Genomic DNA, 18,494 nt, shown 5'->3' with positions numbered 1-18,494 from the left:
GTGGAAAAGGCGTTACAATAATGCTAGAGCTCGAAAGAGCCCAGAGATCAGTCCTGAAGGTGATGCTGAAAAAGACATACCTATATCCTACCAATCTACTGTATGCTGAGGCGGGGGTACTAAATGTACGTCAACTGTTTATACTGAAATCTACACTCAAAATGCATCGTAAATTCATTACTTGTCCGGATTATAAAGATCTTCTAAACAAACGATCAATTAGGCTTCCCCTGCCTCAAGTAAATTCCTCATTCGCGCGACAACTTCCGGAGTTCATGCAATCTGTTATTTACAACAAGGTGGTAAATAGCTGTAATATTAAACTCTGCAATTCATACCAGGCCAAAAAACAAGTCCGTCAATGGCTATTAAAATTGTCTTACCTACATACAGAAATTATTATAAAACCTCTAACATAATGTTCCATACGTTTCTGTGGTCACACACCCAAACGCAACATACACACACCTCTCTTTCTCTCTCTCCCACACACGCACACACACACACACACACACACACACATACACACACATACACACACACACACACACACACACAATATCATATTAACATATTACTTACTACATACCTAATACTTCTATTGTTACATGTCCTTTTTTATAACTTAAAATTTTGTTGTATTTTCATCTTGATCTCAATATCTTTAAAGATTGTTCTAAATGTTTTAGATTCTAAGATTTGTTATGTCCTATCTTTCTTAATATAATTTTTAACTGTATTATTCTACTAGTAAGTTAAGTTTCCACCGGACTTGATGTATAATTTTATTAATTTTAAGCGAAAATTGTATCTCATTGAGCCACTGCGATACAGGGTGATCCCTAGTGCAGGGCTCGCTGTTAAGTGTTTAAATTGTACCTTGTTTGAGTAATAAAGAATTTTATTATTATTATTATTAGATTGAACGTTTATGGGCCACCTTTCCAATATCTTGAACGCAGCAGTTTGTCGTGCTTTTCACAGCTGTTTTTGACAGTTTTGTAAAGTCAGGTTATGTTGTGTTTAATGCTAGGAAATTTATGTTTAGATTTAATTTTCTGATTTTTAAACACATTTGTACAAGTATAATCTGAGATTAGTAGATAGATAAAATCTTTATTTAGGTTTAAGACGTTACATTAACCAGTAGTTGCAACTTGACAAAATACAGTGGTTAAGGTGATGCCTTTCAGTCAGCTAGGTAACGCTGCGTCAGTAGATGGCGTTACTTCTGCAGTTTTCGTATTTTTTTCCATTTATTCGTTTAGTGTTGAGTTCTGACCCAGTGAAATGTTAGGTGGCGAAATATTACATACATTATCTTTAAGTTAAGCTACAATTTTGAAGTATTTACTGAAGATATCATATTGAAACATTGCATCAAAAGTTGGTGTCATTTCAATTTGTGTACAAACACGAAGCTGTCACACACACATGCGAACTAGGTTAGCTATTAAAAGAGATGCATAATTTGAAGTCTACTTCTAACTTCTAAATGGCGCATTTGGTAAAGCAGTAGCCGCCATTCTTAAGGTTCACGGTTCAAACCCAACTGCATGTTTTAATTGTTTTTACTTTTTGTATTTTTTTTTACAATTGAATTTGGCGAACCCGTCTATTTGTTACGGAATTTTCAAAAAGTATCACTTTTACCAATAATATTATAATTAAGTATACAATAATTTACTTTGCACTAAAGTACCTTCCGTAATTTCCGTATTTTTTATTTTGTAAAATTCTAACAGGCATTAATCGCATCAGTGAACATGCGGCTAACTAAAAAACTACTGAACGGATTTTCATACGGTTTTCACCAATGAGTAGAGTGATTCATGGGCGTGCTTTAGGGTTTATAATTTATACAAGTATTTTTTTTTTGTATAAAATGGTTCAAAAATGATGATGAATGTCAAACATAATTATCGTTACAAATATAGCCGACTTGGAGCTTTCGGCGAAAACGCTGCCTGAGTCCATTGAGATATAACAAAACAACGTATGGTTGAATTGTTCCTTTTTTGTAGGTATACCGAAAAGTCCACAATATGTCATAATAATTATATTGTGTATAAAGAATTGTGTATATGTATTGTATGATTTTACAAATAACGATCACAGTACAGTAATAATAAGGTAGATTTTTCCTAAATTGCGTAGGTTCAAACTTTGTCGCATCGCGTTTGAAAGATGTAATAGCGCTTCAGGACGTCCCGCAAGCACGGCGCTGATGTCGCAGTATCCGCATATAATTATTATGACTTGTCATTTAGTTCCAATAAAATCCGCGGGACTTCATACGTATGTCAGTGACAGCTGGTGATAGCATGCGGGACACTTAGCAGCTAATCGAATTCTATGTTGTTTTCGCGCCCAGTCCAGACGACTCACAGCGCACTTCTGGACATATATTTACGCGTGGTGTTTATTGTTAGGTTAGTTAGTTCAGGTTAGGACGTCTTTTTATAACGAGGACGTTAAAAAAAGACGAGGCTGGGACGTATTGAAGTAGTATTTCCATATATACGCGGCCTGAAATGGGCTGTTTCGGGGACCTGAACTGGTTGCTGTCGAACTTATTATCACGTTTTCTTGATTAAAATTCATAAATAAGTCAAATAGAAAAAAGAAAAAAGATTTTATTTAGTTTTAGATCTGTCATGATGTCTGTGATGTTTGTTTATTATACATAAGAATTTCAAAATTTATCTTATTTTTTTTCCCAAAGGGCAAGGCAAAGGGAACTATGCCCATACAGCCATGTCTTGTGTTTTTTTTCTTGATGATGATTAATGAAATGATGAAACCTAAGCCCCCACCCTCGGAGCAGACTCCTACTCCGAACCCCAAACGAAGTAAGCGGCTTGTTGGCGCAAAGCGAAAATAGATAGGTACACTTTGTTTATTGAATATTCCGATTTAATAATACTATCGGGAATGTTTTCCGACTAATGTGATCATTAACCACAAAACACCACTTCGTATTGATTATTTAGATTATTCAATGAAGAAAGCAACCTTCCCGTTCCCGGTCCCACCAAAAAGTCCGCGGCAAAGAGAATATAAATAAATCTGTATGTTGGATGGAAAAACAATTAATTATAAATGACTACTATTTAGGCCGGCAAATGCAACAACTTCTTTTTTGATTTGGTTTTCCCCGAAGGGTAAGGCAAAGGGAACTATGCCCATACAGCCATTTCATTTTATGTATTGATTTTTTATTATAATATATGTCCTCTTTTAAAACACGGTACTTACTCATTATTTAAAAATGTTTATATAATATACGTTATTACAAAAATATTTTTCCAATATTCCTTTTCTCAGATTGTAGTATTTTTAGTTTTTTATTTATATTTATTCTCTTCATACAAAATCTCTTTATAAATTGTCACTGACATTCTATTACACTTGTCAAGTAGTCAAAGCCTTTAGAAAAAAAAAACTATCACGCACACAAACTAACATTGACACCTCTACACGTTCAGCAAATACACTGTAATCTGCACCACTACAAATGTAGAATTGATCAAAATTGAGGGTCTGAAAAATGGTACTTCTCGTATTCGGACCCTAAATTTTTGTTAGTTTGCGAAAATAATACACCAAAATATTACTATTTATCGGTTTTATAACAATATTCCTCTATCCGTTTTCCTGTAGCACTGCATCAACTTTTGTATGGAAAACGAATCACCTTAAGAAAACTACAATGTTTCGCCGGTTGTATCATGTCTCTTGTATAGTTTGTAGTGTTAAAAAACAGGCTATGAAACTGAATAAAATGCTCAATCCAAAGAGCAAAAAGTAAGTAATATTTTTCTCTAAATTCTCACAACACGAAGAACTGATATTGGATCACAAAAAACCGTGATAATTATCGTTCATGTTGGATTATGGAGAAAGGTCTCCTTCATTGACTGCCACCAGGCTCCACCATAGGCTATTTAACTTTCCAGAACACATTTGTAGATTTTCAACTTACAGCCACATTTTAAATATTTTTTGCAGGCAATGGTACCCAACAGAGATGTATGGAGTTGAGCCTTTGCCGAGTGTAAAGAGTTTAACGAAGGTGAAGAACACGCCGGGAAAGCAAGGTGTGCGTCGCATCGCGATGCTGAACAAAATGTTCATGAAACAGATCACAGACCTCATGTCCACCGGCACTGTGGCAATGGAAGTTGTTGGTCGCGGTATTGAGATTTCCAAAGTATGCCTCATTATATGTTCTTTTACTGCATATATTAATACTTATTGGTCCATCTCTGTTTTTTTTTTAATAACCCAGAACCTTTCTATTAAACATAGTTTTTTAGGCTAAATTAAGCTTGAAGGGATTGTTGTAAAAATTCTCAATAAGATTCATACTTATTGTACTCATATTCATTCCAGTTACTCATATTATTTAGCTTTTTAATAGCCTTTAACAATTTTATTAACATTATTCTAAAATATTTCAAAAAGTTTGTTTGTATAGCCTTTATTGTGCCACTGCTGGGCAAAGGCCTCCCCTTCATCCTTCCACCCTAAAAAACAGGACAACTTTTTTTATAAATATATATATATATATATAAATATATATATATTTAAAGTAATATATTGAACAGGTGGCAGTAACCCCAGACTTGCAGACTGTTAATGTGTTCTGGGTGTGCAAGGGTGACTCCACAGACGAGGAAACTGAAGCAGTGTTGAGGAAGACTGCTGGGGCTTTGAGACATGAACTGTCCACACTCCGGGTGATGGGTGAGGTGCCTTACATAGCTTTTGTTAAAGGTAAGTTGGAAAATACTTGTATTTATTTATTTAAGTAGGTATATCAATAGGACACATACTCTAATGCTGCAAAAAAATCTTAAGGGATTATTTGTATTATATTGCCCCTAAGAAAACTTAAACAGGTATAATTTTGAAATTATCATCTAAAAAACAAACATAAATCTTTCTTAGCAAACATAAGAATATTTTTTTTATGTTATATAAAAACAAAATAAAATTAAATATTATATTATTATTTTTTAGAATAGATCTATTTAAACACAGATAAATGAAACAAAATATTTTGGTAGAGAAACAAAATTATTTAAAAATTAATATCTGTTATATTTTTTTATTTTATGTTTCAAAGGCTCCCATATTAGAAAGGGAAGGAGGGATTTCCACTCGTCTTTGAATTAGGTAGTGTCCTGTCAAAGATAAATTATGAAATTCTGATTACTAATTAAAGACATATCTGAAACCGACGAATTTCTTTTTATATTTAACGTAATTATTAATTTTAAACAAGGAAAACGTAATAACAAGTCCGATATTTTATCACGATTTCTATGACGTCACAGTGTGCTTTTTCATACAAATTCCATAGTAATTACTTGTTAAATTTTGAAAAAGTAACTGGTTTGACTAGTTCGAAGTAGTCTATTCTGTGATCTAATCTAGTGTCATATAGTGCCATAATTGTTGTTCACAGACAGACACGAAGCCATGTTGGCAGACTTAGACCGGCGCCTCGTCACGGCAGACTACGGTGAAGACTACACGCCCACGGAGATGGGCCACCTGCTCAAATCAGAGTTTACACTAGATACCAAATTGTCACCAGAAATGAAGGTAAGGAAATTCAGCTAAACATTCCTTAAAGAAATTATAACAATTATTATTATTGTTTATTTATTTTATAATACTTAGATAATAGCCCCGATTCCTGCAGACACCTAATTTTATTTTAAGTTATACCCATCTTCTTCTATCGTGTGGGTTTTGAGGCGAATTACTAACCTCATCAACCCTGGTGTCAGGGTTACTATTGAGCCGCCAAAGGCCCCTGACATGACTCATGTAACGACTACTTACTTACATCAGTAAGTAGTAACCGGGACCAACGGCTTAACGTGCCTTCCGAAGCACGGATCATCTTACTTTCGGACAATCAGGTGATCAGCCTGTAATGTCCTAACCAAACTAGGGACCACAAAGTAATTTTTGTGATATGTCCCCACTGGGAATCGAACCCAGGACCTCCGGATCGTGAGTCCAACGCTCAACCACTGGACCACGGAGGCCGTTATACCCATAATAACTTAACTTAATAAATAACTTATCTACCGAAAAGAAAAGGGACGGATGATTGACAACTGTTAATTATAAAAGGAATGAATCACCCGGGCGAATAAAATAGGCATCTCGCTCATATGCAACTCGTTTGACGTGTGCTATCAACTTAATTTTGCCTGGTTATTGGGCAATATAAAATTTTGGAGGTTTTTTTTTATTTCTGCCTAAAATTGACGTGTGTTCCATAAATTTTATGCCTGTCGATTACCCATCCCTTTCCTTTGCGGCGGGTAAGAAAATGACAGGTATAACTTAAAATAAAATTAGATGGTGTGTACAGGAATCAGCACCAGTATTTTATAATACTATTATTTATTATCCTATTATTATTATAAGGCATCTCGTATCGCCTCTTTTATATCGTTGTGCCCTTGCAGGGCGTCACGTGTACGGTCACGAGCATTAATATGTATACACTTTAGTACCATGTCACATTAACTTTTTTGACAAATTGAACTGTAAATCTCATCATCCTCAGCCCATTAACGTCCCCACTGCTGGGGCACGGGCCTTCCCTATGGATGGATAGGGAGATCGGGCCTTAAACCATCACGCGGGCCCAGTGCGGATTGATGGTTATTAACGACTGCTAATGCAGCCGGGACCAACGGCTTAACGTGCCTTCCGAAGCACGGAGGAGCTCGAGATGAAATTTTTTTATTTGTGGTCACCCATCCTATGACCGGCCTTTGCGAAAGTTGCTTAACTTCAACAATCGCAGACCGAGCGCGTTTACCGCTGCGCCACCGAGCTTCTCAAACTTTAAATCTCACTAAATGTCAAATATGTTAGTGCGACAGAGTCCTAAAGTGGGTACATTATGTTGCTCATGACTGTACCTCATTACTACGTTCCACCTAAATTATGTTTGTGACATGCAATAAATTAATGTGAATTAAACACGGGACTTGCCTTTGGGCTCGCTTTACATCATACTACATTTTTTGTGGCACTTATCGAGATTTTTAACGTACCCTCCAAGACGCTCAACCACTGGTCGAGCCGTTAGTAATTTAATTATGGCACACATACTACGTATACTTAAAACATTAAAACACATACATAACATAACATTAAAAACTGGTTGCCTGCTCACCAGGGTGAGAAACAGCCCCAACAGCATCCTGAAGGCATTAGCTGATCGATACACATCGCCGCTATGGAGATGTTTTGTTCGTAGGGTGACGATCACTGGAACTTACCCGTTCTCGTGATGGTCATGAATGCGTGCAAAATATAATTACATTACTAACAATAGTTTCATAAGTTACTTTTTACTAACATAATATGGATGTAATTTTTTGATCTGAAATAAACATTTTTTTTATTACCTACCATGCTGGTCTAAGAAAAAAGATCGGTGAGGTGTAAGTACTTAGTTCATCTTGCAATGGATGACCTCGGCTCGATGACGTAAGCTCACGACTATTGGGATATACATTGTTTTAAGTTGACGCGGTTGTTATCATAATTCATCATCATCAATTTAAGAGCCACGCTTTTGTCGGTGTAGCATTTTCCATTCCAGTCTATCAAAGGCCAAGTCCTTGACTTCCGTATAAGACACGACGTCAACCTTTTCCTTAATCTGTTCCATGTAAGCTCTTCTTGGTCTTCGCCTTCATTATCATAATTAAAACACATAATAACGTGTTCTTACCGCGTTTAAAGTAGGAATATGAGACTCCCGATATTTCGACGCTGTTGCAAGTGCCATGCTCACGGGATGACTGATGAGATTGGAGTGGAGTAGGTAGATCCATAATTTTCTACGGGCAGACAAGAACCCGTAAGAACCCGTTATTATGTGTTTTAATTATTGGGATATAGTCGTGACCTAGGATAAAACAAATAAAACAAACAAACACACAGACAAACAAACAGATTAACAGATTTATGAAACAAATAAAAGAGTAGGTGCAGGTCGTGTCGTATCGGGAGGTGAAGGTTTTGGCGGGAAGAAGAGAGGAATGGCGGTTACTCCACCGACAAGAGCGCAGCTCTTAAATAGAGAGAGAGTCGTGAGCTTATGTTATGTAAAAATATTTCAGGCGAAAATCAAGCAGTTAGAAGATGAAATTGAAGTCGTGGAGGAGCCGTTACCGGAGATGACGAATAATGTGTTTGGATTGGACCATCAGAAGATAATGAACAGACTGTTGGCAGCTAGGAAAAGGAGTAAAGACGCCTGGAGCAACTTGGATGCAGAATCTCCCGTCATATCGTATAGGACAGCTGAAGATGTTGCATCTGAGGTCGATACTGGCAAACAGAAGCAGGAGCTGGCTGAGTTCTTGTTGAAGAGACAGGTCTGTATTATATTTTCATTCATCACATCACTAATTTAAGAGCCACGCTCTTGTCGGTGTAGCATTCCCCATTCTTGTCTATGAAAGACCAATTCCTTCACCTCCTTAACCACTCTACAGTCGTTGGTAATTATAGCTACCGATTCCAAATTCACCTCAGGAGTCGATGGTAGCTATACTTACCAATAGTCGGGGTTCCGTTAGGGTGACCAATTTTATGGATTAACTAGTTTTACAAGCTAGTATAGATTATAAAATTATACTAGTATTGTGTACTATAAAAATCCTTACTAGGTGGTATTTGCATCTCTTCCCTATGAGTTGGTAACATTAAAAAAACAACTGTCGAAGTCAGACGAGTGTTGGTCGAGTCTACTGTCAACTACTGTGTTTGCGATTGAGTGTTTTAGACAAGAAATATGCCGTAAGTATATAAAATATATTATTTTTATTGATTAGCATACATCTTGAATATATCCTCTACCGTTTTCTACAAAAACCTGAACATTTAAGCCATGATTTTGTTCCAAAAACATTAAGAGAAAAATATCGTATCAAAAAAAACGTCTCTTGACACTAAAATGGAGGCAAATTACGGAATATTACACGACGCATTATATTTTATAATGTTTTAAATATACCACGTTACTTATTAGTTACTCGTGGAAACACATTATTTACCGAAATAAACAATTATTTCAGCAGATGCCCAGGATATTGATTACAGGGTACACCAAATTTGGTCAACTTTCATCATGGTAACTAAACCTACCATCGACTTATCTGGGTTTAAGGGTTCGTACAAACGGAGCGCTAGCGTTATTTTAACTTCAGTTCTAAACAATGACTTTTTTTTCAGAGATGCTATAGTTCAGCTATAGAGAGGACACAGAGAGTAATTACAAAAAAAACGAATTACTAAACTGCCAGTAGATGTCCGACAGGAGCTTACGGACAGAAAGCGGCAGGCGCAATTAGATTTAGCAATAAGGCCGCCTTTTGTCTCTAGTGTCTCGATTTATTTGTTTGGTACGTCATTTTGTGCAATCAAGTATATTGTATTGCAAGACTGTAATTTTAAATTCTAATAAAAAATATATATTTTTAAGGTCCGAATGTTAAGTGCTTGGTAAAAAATGTAAATAAAACAAGCATTCAATTATAAATTGGTTTTAGTTCATATTAATAAACCTTAATTTTTCTACTGGTTTTCTTTAATTCCTGAAATCACACACACAAAATGTCTATGTTAATCTTACCCGTTATTGGTAACCATAGTTACCATCGACTTAAAAAGGCAGAAACGCTCAGTGCGAACAGAAACTTAGCGAGGGCGGCCATCTTGGTAAGAATACGGTGTTACAAATAAGTCGTCACCAGGTGTTATATTTATATTTCTTGTGTTTAAACTAAGTAACATTAAAATATAATTTGAATACTAGTAAAAAGTGTAAGAAATGCGCTTTCAAATAAAAATTATTACAGTCCCTAGAACATGATACTTTACATGCTATTAACAGGCATGGCTGGGATAACTGAAAAAATGAGCGGATTCTGTCAATTCTAATTGGATTTGAGATAGATTTTATAATGTGATCTTTTTTATTTTTATCTAATTAGAATCATTGCACATCTGGCTTGCTGTTTCTGAATTTTCTTTATTATAGCCACAGTAGTTTTTGAGTTACAAGCCTATTTATAACACGCCACGATATCGCCCATCGAACGCCGCGCAAGTTCGAAATGCCTGGACTGTTGAGGCTAGATTTGCTAGTGCGCCTGGACTGTCAAGTGGTTATAAGACACGACATTCACGGTCACCTTCTCTTTAATCTGTTCCATGTAAGCTCTTCTTGGTCTTCCCCTTCCTCTCATACATATATCATTCATACTTATATGAAAATTACAATGGCACAGTCGGCTATAAGCAGCGCTAAGTTAGGCATCCACCTGGTAGGTCGTATACTAAACGATACTATAAGTTGAAATGTACATTTAACTGTGGGCTTATGGGTCTAAGTAAAATGAGTACTCAATATTCTAGACAGATGGCGCCGGCCGTGTTTGTTGTCACACTTCAATCGTTAGAAAATAAATAAAAATAAATCGAATCAAATCAAAATCTTTATTTGTGAACACAGGTATTACATAAAGGTGTTACATAAAGTTATTATAATATCTGTATTCAGCCTGTTAGTAGGCATACAAATAGTGGCTTATTATTTAAGTACTTAATATTAAATTCAAAATTTTATACAATAGGATTAAGAATAGGAGAATAAAATACATTTATTTCAAGTAGGTAACTATACTCTCGTAATATGCATGGAATGTTACCCTCTCATACTCTCCCGACAAGAGGTAGCTCCTGCTTGGACCACTTCATACTTAAAACTAAAAAGTGTAACAGTACATTTGTCTTACATTCTTCTATAACGGACCACGATGCCATAATATTATGCATTGATATTAATCAACCCAAAAACCCTCCTTTGAACATATCTAAAATTGATCATGTTGGTTTGGATGTGACAATGAGCTCACTTGATTTTCACCCGATCCTATCATCAAGTGATCCCGATGATGCCGCAAATCTTCTGGTAAATCTTCTATCTCAGGCACTAGTCTCCAACACTAAATTATTAAGTATACCTCGGCGCGCTAGAATAATCAAGCCTTGGATTACGATTGGATTATTACGATGTGTCCGAAATCGTGATAACATGCACAAAAAACTAAAGCAATGTCCCAATGACACTATTCTCAAGGTTACTTACCGTAGATACAGAAATTTTTGCAATAATATTTTAAAGAAGGTTAAGCGAGAATACCAAAGAAGTGAAATACAGAAAGCAAGTTCAAACAGTAAAAAGTTGTGGGAGGTAATTAAAACTAATACTCATTTAAACAAGCCTCTCTCAACTTACTAACCATATCTGATACCCCTTCTCAATCCGTCAATGTTGTAAACAATTACTTTGCCAGTATAGGGAAAACTCTAGCGGAAAAAATAAAGCTCTCTAACTCAGGTATAAACCACAATGGCTCCAGTAACGCAAACTCACCTTATTCTTTCGCGATTTTTGATACTGATGAGGCTGAAGTTGAAAACATCATCCTGACCCTTAAATATAACTGTGCTGTGGGTTGGGACGGTATTCCATCCTGGTTCCTTAAACATTATAAAAATATTTTGGTACCCCCAATCGCACATGTTTGTAAGTTATGTCTATCTAATGGCATATTCCCAAATGCTTTTAAAAAAGCAATTATAAAACCCATATTTAAGGCAGGTGATCGAGACCTAGTATCTAATTATAGACCAATTTCTATCTTGCCTTCCGTATCAAAAATTTTGGAACGTATCATGAATAACAGACTTAATAAATTTCTCGAATCAAACAACCTTCTCTCGCCTCAACAATATGGATTTCAAGCCAAAAAGTCTACTGCCGATGCAGTTCATGACCTTACTGATTATATCGTTTCCAAATTAGATGAAGGTAAAAAGTGCTTGTCTGTATTCCTCGACCTTGCTAAGGCCTTTGATACGGTTTCGATTCCACTCCTCCTGGAGAAACTGGAACGACTTGGAATAAGAGGGCAATCGCTTAATTTATTCAAGAGTTACCTTAGTAATCGCAATCAGTCAGTTAAAATTGATAATCACCTAAGTTATGAACTACCTGTTGTCTATGGTGTCCCTCAGGGGAGCATTCTCGGGCCCTCCCTTTTTCTGGTCTTTATAAACGACCTTTGTAATTTGCAGTTAAACAATGGAAAAATCGTGTCTTTCGCTGATGATACAGCTCTTATTTTTAGTGCACCTTCTTCCCAAGAGCTATTCTGTTGTGCTCAGGAAGGATTAAATTCTGTTTTGCGCTGGTTAGGACAAAATCTACTAACGATAAATACCGATAAAACAAAATATATAACCTTTTCTCTCCGAACACCATCTAATCAAAATAGCAATAGACTAACAGCCCACAAATGTCATTCTGATTTAACATATCCCTGCTCGTGTCCAAGTTTAGAAAACGTCTCAACCATCAAGTATCTTGGCATACATCTAGATCAAAATCTTAATTTTAAAACCCACGTTAGGCTACTTTCAGCACGCACCAGAAAGTTAATTTTTATATTTAAAACACTTAGGCACATGGCCGATTATAACCTTTTAAAAATAGTTTATTATGCACTATGTCAGGCAATTTTGAGTTACTGTATTACTGTTTGGGGCGGTACTCACAAGACAACTCTTAAGAAGCTAGAGGTGGCGCAGCGAGCAATTTTAAAGGTCTCAACTTTTCGTCCATTCTTGTTCCCGACGTCCAAATTGTATGGTGATTGTAAAGTATTAACTGTTCGCCAGTTATTTATCGCCGGAGCCATCATTAAAAAACACACTCAGTTGACTTATAATCCAGCTTACTCTCAAAATAAGAGAAGACATGACCTAATCTGTCCCAGTAAACTATTTAATACAACCTTCGCCAAAAGATTTTTCGATTTTCTTGGGTCGTACCTATACAACAGATGTAATGCAGTGAACAAAATATACCCTTTAAACGTGTATCAATGCAAGAAAACGGTGATGTCTTGGCTTATGAGTCTGAGTTATGACGAGACTGAGGAACTATTATTGATAACTGCTTAGCTCCAATTTATAAGCACCCGAATAGTGGAAGAAGAAGAAACTATTCCGAACCCAAGTTTAGTACCCTCGCTCTCACACACACACACACACACTCACACTCACACACACACACATACACACACACACACATACACACACACACACACACCCACACACACACACACACACACACACACACACACACACACACACACACACACACACACACACACACACAACCTTTTTGTAACAGTATTTTTAAATTACTTTTCTCATATTTCTTACTTTTTTTTTTTTTTTATTATTTACTTTCTTTGTATTGCTCTATTTATAACATTATTAATGACCGTATTCCTGGAGGTGGAGGCCTGGAGACCTATAACACAGGGTACCCTAGTTTAGGCTCCAGCCTCTACAAATATTATTAATGTTCATGTTATAAAATGATTGTAAACTAGTATAAGAACAATGTTATTTGTAGAGGAAATAAATAAAATATATTACTTACTTACTTAATATAAGGGTTAGTAATAGACTTATATAGTAGGGTTAGTTTCAGCTCATCGTCACTAATTTAAAGAGCCGCGCTCTTGTCGGTGTGGCATTCTCCATGCTACTTTTATAGGGAAAAATAGGGCAGTGGTTTCCCTCTTGCCTTCCGTCCAGTAGTACTCTGACGCGAGTGGGATGACGCCTAGAGTAGTTTATTTCAAAGCCGTACTAGGACTCCTGTCCTCCTCCTCTGAACCCACTGACAGTTACTACTGCCCTCTGTCAGGTTCCAGGTTACAGTCCCTGTCTTCTTCTATCGTGTGGATTGTGTGGTGAATTACCAACCCCATCAACCCTGGTGTCAGGGTTATTACTGAGCCGCCATAGGCCCCTGACATGACTCATGTAACGACTACGTATCCCTAACTCGTAACTCGTTGTCGTAGTCCCTGTAACTTTCCCCCTTCCGTCCTGCATTGTCGTAGTGATGACTCCCATCCCCGTTTCTGCAACCGTTGAGGTCACTCGTTTCACTGGACAAGTGTATATTAAGCTAAGAAAACAATTATTGTTTTCCTATTTGAATACTTTCACTGCTGTGACGTGCATGTCGCAGCTACGTACCTCTACGTGTTAGAGCGATTAGCAAATCGCACATCTAGTTCTTAAAAGTCATAAATGTCAAAAAATCTGAAAATTGAGTTAATTTAGTAATTAACGTAGATATGGCAAAACAAAAATCGTTAAAGCGCTCTACTGTAAAAATTTAAACATTACATTTATGACCTTAAAGAACTAGATGTGCGAAATATTGTTTAAATCGAGCTAACCGGGACCCATAATCGGGAAAGATTAACCTTTGATTTTACCTTTACCTATACGTTTCAATATTACTTAGAAACCCTCTTTTATGAGATTACGCACATATATAAGATTACGTTTTCGAAGTACAAAAATGAGTCAAGGAACAGTCATAATTTAAAACAATTGAGCTGCTAAGAAATGTACTTAAGGGCTTCTGTATGACGCGTTCTTTCATGGAATAGATAAGGCGATATCTACCGAAAATACCTCAAATGGCAGTGGTACAATGCAATCAATACAATCTGCGATGCCTTTTATGTCCTATCTGGAGCGTGTTGGAATGCAGCCCACGATGTCCGCGTTCCGACCAGTGACGTAATAGCTACCCGCTTTTGTTGTTTACGTAGCATCACTCCTGTACCCCCGAAGAGGTAGGCATAGGTGTATAGATTTACACCCACTCCTAGCCAGCTATGTTTAAGTCCCATAGAATAGGGGCGAGCCAATGCCATTAACCGGACACAAATCCTATGATCCAAGCTCACAAAGTCGAAACAAACTTATAAAATCCTTATCTATACAGAGCTGGTGTTCCCCGATACCGCGGCGTGGTCGACGATTTCCCTCATTCAGCGCTTATCGCTATCGACCCACTAGGGTCGATTAATTCTTTCAAATATTTTTCCTCTCAGACGACGCCCTGAGCCGAGGTTCGCGCCCAACTGGGCACCCTCAGGCCTGTTGTCTTAAACGTTGTACCGGGTGAGAGCCTTCAGCGCTCCCCATTTGTCCGGCCAAGTAGTTAATGCCATCTGCGGCAAATCTACAATAAGTCACGTAAAAAAAAAAGGGCTGGTGTCACGAGTTGAAGGGGCGGGAGGGTGTACCTAAACCTAACGCGCGTTTCATAGATATAGGTCCTCAGTATGTACCTAACATAATTCATAAACAGCCTATAAAACCGTACCTGTCAAATATACAGGTTAGAAAACAGTATAACGCCAGGGAGATGAGATGATGATGATAAACAACCTATATACGTCCCAATATTGGGCACATATCCAGTTTTGATTGAAATCGACACAGAACCCTAAGATAAGTCCCGAGAATATTCATATACACTTATCTTACAGAATATAATATATTTTTTTAAATAATTATGTCGGTATAAAAATATGTGAGAAAACACAAAATATTGTTTTCTCCGGTGTCGTGCTTTTGTGGCCTCCGTGGCCTAGTGAAACGTTGGGCTGTAGGTCTGGAGGTCCAGGTTCGATTTAAAATGGAAACTGTGCTTTTTATTTAAAATTGAAACTGTGCTTTTTAAGGTCAGGCTCAATATGGCCTTTTTAACCTCCGGGAAGAAACCCAGCTTAAAACATTGTAAGTTTTCGTTTCGTGCCTGGAATGTAAAGAATCGTTATCAAAATAAATCGATCGAGGTTAATAGAAGTAGACATTAGTTTACTTTTCATAGGAATTTGAAAGATAAATCTAAGTTTTACGTATTTCAACACTTTTGTTGATTTAGTGCGCTGTTTGATTTCAACAAAGACTCGGTAGGTACTTACCATTCCTGGGGGGTTAAAAATGCCACATCGAAGCAATTTGCGCATATAAAAGTAGGTACGTGCGCAATGCAATCAAGTTTAGTGTCACAGTATTATTATGCTGTTTTAATTGTGTACAGCCTCCGTGGTCTAGTGGTAAGAGCGTTAGGCTCACGATCTGGAGGTCCGGGTTCGATTCCCGATGGGGACATTGTCGAAATCACTTTGTGAGACTGTCCTTTGTTTGGTAAGGATTTTTCAGGCTTGAATCACCTGATTGTCCGAAAAAGTAAGTTGATTCCGTGCTTCGGAGGGCACGTTAAGCCGTTGGTCCCGGCTATTAGCCGTAAAAACACCTTCACTAACCCGCAGTGGAGCAGCGTGGTGGAGTATGCTCCATACCCTCGCCGGTTGATTGAGAGGAGGCCTGTGCCCAGCAGTGGGACGTATATAGGCTATTTATGTTTATGTATGTTTAATTGTGAGTCCGGTGAGGTGAGTTCATCTTGCGATGTATGTACCTCTGACTACCCCGTTAGGATATACTCGTGAGCTTATGTTATGCCATAGAATAAGGTATAATACTACGTATAGAACGGCAACTCACCGGTCCCCACCAGCGGCTGAGCTAGGTTTACCAAACCAAACCCCCCCTCAGTCTGACTTTAGTCTTCAATCGTGTGTCGTCACACACACACAGATGTGCGTGTATGAGTGCACGATAACGTCAATGTGTAGTATCTGTGTTAAACAAGGTTTTTTGTATCAAGAATCCGGGTGTCGATATACTTAGTAAAACTTTTCGTTTTTTTTATAGATTCTCCAAGACAAACTGCACAAGCAGTTCCGAGATGCTCGTAAAGATCTGCAGTTGATAGATGACAGAGAAGACGGCGATGATGAAGAATACTACGAAGACGACTCCGATGAAAGATACGCTGAAGAGAATTATGATGAACATGAAGAAAATTATAAAGAGAACAGTTTCAAATACGATGAGAAGATAGACAGTAACAGATAAGAAATATAACTATATTGTTGTAATTGTAGGTAGTGTAGGTAACAGTAATGTTGATGGAATTCATAGTTACATAAGTTTTGTAAATAAATTATATATAATAAGTAGTTGAATTTGATTATGGATTTATTGATTATTGAGTAGATTGCAAATATGAAAATTAATCCATTCCTCGTAAATATTTTGGAGTAGATTGTTGAGGCGTGGTGGTGGTATGTCATTTTAGAATATTATTAGTGAGGCCGTAAAGCAACATGGACCCCAGCAGAGGTGTAAGGCACGCCTACAATAAGTCACGTTAAAAAACATTATGGTGGTGATTCCTGTACACATCATCTAATGGCCCCGATTCCTGCAGATACCTCCTAATTTTACTTTAAGTTATACCTGTCATTTTCCGGAGGAACAAATGATTGACAGCTCTTAATTTTAGGAAGAATGAGTAAACTAATGAATAACCCGACCGCATCAAAAAGGTATCTCGCTGGTATGCAAACTGTTTGACGTGTGCTATCAACTTAATTCTGACGGGTTATTGGCCGATGTAAATTTTTTAAACGGTTGTTTTAGTTTTCTGCGTAAAATTGACGTGTATTCCATAAATTTTATGCCTGTCGATTACTCGTCCCTTTCTTTTTCAACGGATGAGAAAATGACAGGTATAACTTAAAATAAAATTAGATAGCGTCTGTAGGAAACAGCACCATTTTTATCTTAAGTTATACCTGTCATTTTCTTATCCGCTCAAAAAGAGAGGGACGGGTAATCGACAGGTATAAAACTTAAAATAAAATTAGGATGTGTCTGCAGGAATCGGAGCCAATAATAACACTGATAAGGGCTCCCTTTATACAAAAGACATCAACGAGTTCATTGTTTTTGGTCCACAATAATTAATAATGATGTAGAGCGGATGAAGGATAATAGGCTTACGAAAGCTGTATATAAAGCGAAAGGTGATATACATAGACCAAATCGGAGATGTCCTTAGAAAAGGTTCAGTACGATCTACTCTGAACCGGCGTGCATGTATGAAGCAAGAGAAGTGTGTCCACTACAGACAGAGGAGCATTTTGGCCTAAAATAACTTTAGATAATTATGATTCAATCTTCTTATCGTGTGGGTTGTGAGGTGGAATACCAGCCTCATCAACCCTGGCGTCAGGGTTATGATTGAGCCGCCAAAGGCCCCTGGCGTGGCTCTTGTAACGATTACTCACTTACGTATACATCAGTAAGCAGTAACCGGGACCGGGCTTAACGTGCCTTCCGAAGCACGGAAGACGGTAACGACGACGGTCGGTAGACCTTAAGACAACAGGGCTGAGGGTGCCCAGTCGGGCGCGAACCTCGGCTCAGGGCGTCGTCTGACTGGTTGACGGTATTATGATTCATTGGGTACAAAGATGTTCCACGCTTGTCTAGCGTCATCATCATCAATTTAAGAGCCACGCTCTTGTTGGTGCAGCATTTTCCATGCTACTTTTGTTTAGCGTAAATTCCCTTATTTCATCACAACCGTAAGTATAGTTTCCCGATTAGGTACTCCGTTCTATTTCCCATCGGGT

At 37.4% G+C, this 18,494-nt stretch overlaps 1 protein-coding gene across 1 annotated transcript; it reads left to right on the top strand.

Annotated features, from left to right (window-relative positions):
* Positions 1-1,004: 1,004 nt before the first annotated feature.
* Positions 1,005-17,044, top strand: LOC126374688 (putative ribosome-binding factor A, mitochondrial). The gene is made up of 7 exons (XM_050021405.1): positions 1,005-1,179; positions 3,704-3,807; positions 4,012-4,213; positions 4,611-4,779; positions 5,474-5,613; positions 8,169-8,426; positions 16,726-17,044. Exons 2-7 carry the CDS (start codon positions 3,713-3,715, stop codon positions 16,927-16,929), a joined length of 1,068 nt encoding a protein of 355 aa, XP_049877362.1. The 5' UTR covers positions 1,005-1,179; positions 3,704-3,712; the 3' UTR covers positions 16,930-17,044.
* The last annotated feature ends 1,450 nt before the right edge of the window (positions 17,045-18,494 follow it).

The sequence above is a fragment of the Pectinophora gossypiella genome, chromosome 17 (assembly GCF_024362695.1).
Source record: "Pectinophora gossypiella chromosome 17, ilPecGoss1.1, whole genome shotgun sequence".
NCBI lineage: Eukaryota > Metazoa > Arthropoda > Insecta > Lepidoptera > Gelechiidae > Pectinophora > Pectinophora gossypiella.
Note: the sequence above shows the minus strand (reverse complement) of the source record. Positions and strands in the feature narration are given on the sequence as shown.

Excerpts from the sequence above, each read along its gene's own strand:
- LOC126374688 (XM_050021405.1), top strand. The coding sequence starts at position 3,713 with ATGTTTCGCCGGTTGTATCATGTCTCTTGTATAGTTTGTAGTGTTAAA. Across the intron at positions 3,808-4,011 it reads CTCAATCCAAAGAGCAAAAA|GCAATGGTACCCAACAGAGA; the intron begins GTAAGTAATATT and ends TATTTTTTGCAG. Across the intron at positions 4,780-5,473 it reads TTACATAGCTTTTGTTAAAG|ACAGACACGAAGCCATGTTG; the intron begins GTAAGTTGGAAA and ends TGTTGTTCACAG.